At 49.9% G+C, this 2,223-nt stretch overlaps 1 protein-coding gene across 1 annotated transcript; it reads left to right on the forward strand.

Moving 5' to 3' along the window:
• Positions 1-931: 931 nt before the first annotated feature.
• Rnase11 (ribonuclease A family member 11 (inactive)) lies at positions 932-1,475 on the forward strand. Its single transcript, XM_075950107.1, is given in 4 exon segments — positions 932-948; positions 990-1,097; positions 1,099-1,362; positions 1,364-1,475. Coding segments are annotated over 4 exon segments (501 nt in total).
• Positions 1,476-2,223: the final 748 nt, after the last annotated feature.

The following is a 2,223-nucleotide window of genomic DNA, read 5'->3' on the forward strand; positions in this document are numbered from 1 at the left end:
GCTGTCCATGCCTTAGGTGAACCCTGCTGAGGAAATGGCGTCTGTGCAGGCCCGTGTGTGAAGCTGTGTCCACTGGCAGTGAATCAGGGAGTGGTCAACCTTGAACCGGTGTCAGAGAATGAAAAGATCAGATACAATAAAACGCAGAGAAAGGTGTGCAGTCAGCTTTCAGAAGACAAAACAAGAAGACCTCTGGGTTTGAGGAAATGGTGAGGAGGAGTTCACAGAAGAGGAAACAGGGTGCTTCCTGGTCCCTGGTTCCGACTGCACGTGCACGCTGTCTGTCCGTCCCTTCCCCCCAGAGTCCTTGCCCGCTTCCCTCCTCATCAAACCACACACATCTCTCTACCCCCTTCTTGTCCCTCCTTCCCTCGCTTAGACCCAATAGCAGAAACTGCATGAGACACAGTTTCGCTTCAAGAAGCTGGAATGTCTTTCTGCAAGATCAGCTGCCAAAGGAACTGGTAAAGACGGAGATTTCGTGGCTAAGAATGGGTGGGGAAGGAAACAGGATATGGAGAAAGGTTACAGCCTGGGCTTTATGTGTCTATCATGTGCCAGGTCCTGCGTGGGCAGGAAGAGAGTAACAGTAAGAAATGCACTCGGTGGGAAGACGTGGACCTTCGTGGAGATTGTGCCCCCTCCAGTAAGAGCACACAAAGGAAAACACCTGGTTCCAGCACTATAGACTTAGCTCTTCAGATGGGTAAACCAGTGTTAAATGAGATAGAGGAAATTGGTTGCAACTGGAGATTCTGGTGTGGGTGTTCAGGCTCCCTAGCTGATTGCATTTTACTATATATTTCATTGATATCTGTAGCAGCCTTATACCTAAGGGGCCGGTGCTGAGAGTAACTACCATAACGAGAGGCTCATCCCTCCATCCTCTCTCTGTTCTCTTTTCTGCAGATGAGACCACAGTGCACACAAGATGGCCGTCTTTCTGCTGCTGCTTGGCCTTGGGTCGGTTCTTGCAACGTCCTCAGGAGGCTGCTTGGCATTGGGTCGGTTCTTGCAACGCCCTCAGGAGGCATGATGAAGGGGATCACAGCAAACCTTTCTCAGGAAGAGCTGCAACCCGCTACCAACAGACGGCTTACAACCAATGAACTCAGCCATGTCAGATAAAACATCAGCCTCACCCCCAATATCCAGAAGGTCCTATTTTGTCATCCCCAAGGGACACACTTTGAGTAAAGACCAAAACTGTCTAAATGGGCTGAGAGTCTGGTGAAAAGTGTTGGACATGAATGAGTCATGCCTGTTGGGCTCCACCAATAGGGTACATAGAGTTCCCAAGGCCTCCAGCTGGAAACGTGGACGAACTCCCAGCCTAAGCCGCTGTGAGAGCCTAGGACTGGAATATTGTGTGCAAGATCACTGCAGGCCAGCAGTGCCCCAGGTGCCAGGGGTACAGTGTCACCTCATTGAAGAGGATCTTGACAGTGCTGACCAGCCGTTCTCTGTGGCCCTAAACTGTAAACCACAGGGCTCTGAGGAAAAAGAAGGATATTGTTGCTCCTATGCTTCTGCTACACGTCTGTCCCTTAGTAAAAAAAAAAAAAAAGGCCCAATACAGAGCAAGCCAATTAGAAACCATAACTGATCCTAAAACCCAGATTCACATTCTCGCTCTCACCCTCTCTCCCACAAACTGGATTCCTTCTTTGTCTGGCTCTAAAGCTGCCCCAAAGCTGAGTCTACCCAAGTGGACAAAGGTATGGAGAGAAAGTCCAAGCCAGACGGTGAATGAGGGTGAGACATAGGCTCGTCGCGGCCCTTTATTTATTTATTTTTTAAATTGTTTTTATATTCTTCACAACTATGGTCATTATTTTATTACCATGGATGACTATTCTCTCTCTCTTTTTATTTTTCCATTCAAAATTTCCACTTCCTCCCCTCCTCCCAATCCTCCCTCCCCACTCTCCCACTCACCTCCTCCCTCCCCCTCCAGTCCTAAGAGGGGGCTGGGAACCCTGCCCTGTGGGAAGTCCAAGGCCCTCCCCCTACATCCAGGCCTAGGAAGGTGTGCATCCAGACTAGGATCCCAGAAAGCCAGTACATGCAGTAGAAACAAATCCCGGTGCCATTATCAATGGCTTCTCAGTCAGCCCCGTTCAGAGAGTCCGGTTTGATCACATGCTCGTTCAGTCCCAGTCCAGCTGGATTTGGTGAGCTCCCATTAGATCAGTCACACTGTCTCCGTGGGTAGACGCACCC

Source organism: Microtus pennsylvanicus, chromosome 15 (assembly GCF_037038515.1).
Source record: "Microtus pennsylvanicus isolate mMicPen1 chromosome 15, mMicPen1.hap1, whole genome shotgun sequence".
NCBI lineage: Eukaryota > Metazoa > Chordata > Mammalia > Rodentia > Cricetidae > Microtus > Microtus pennsylvanicus.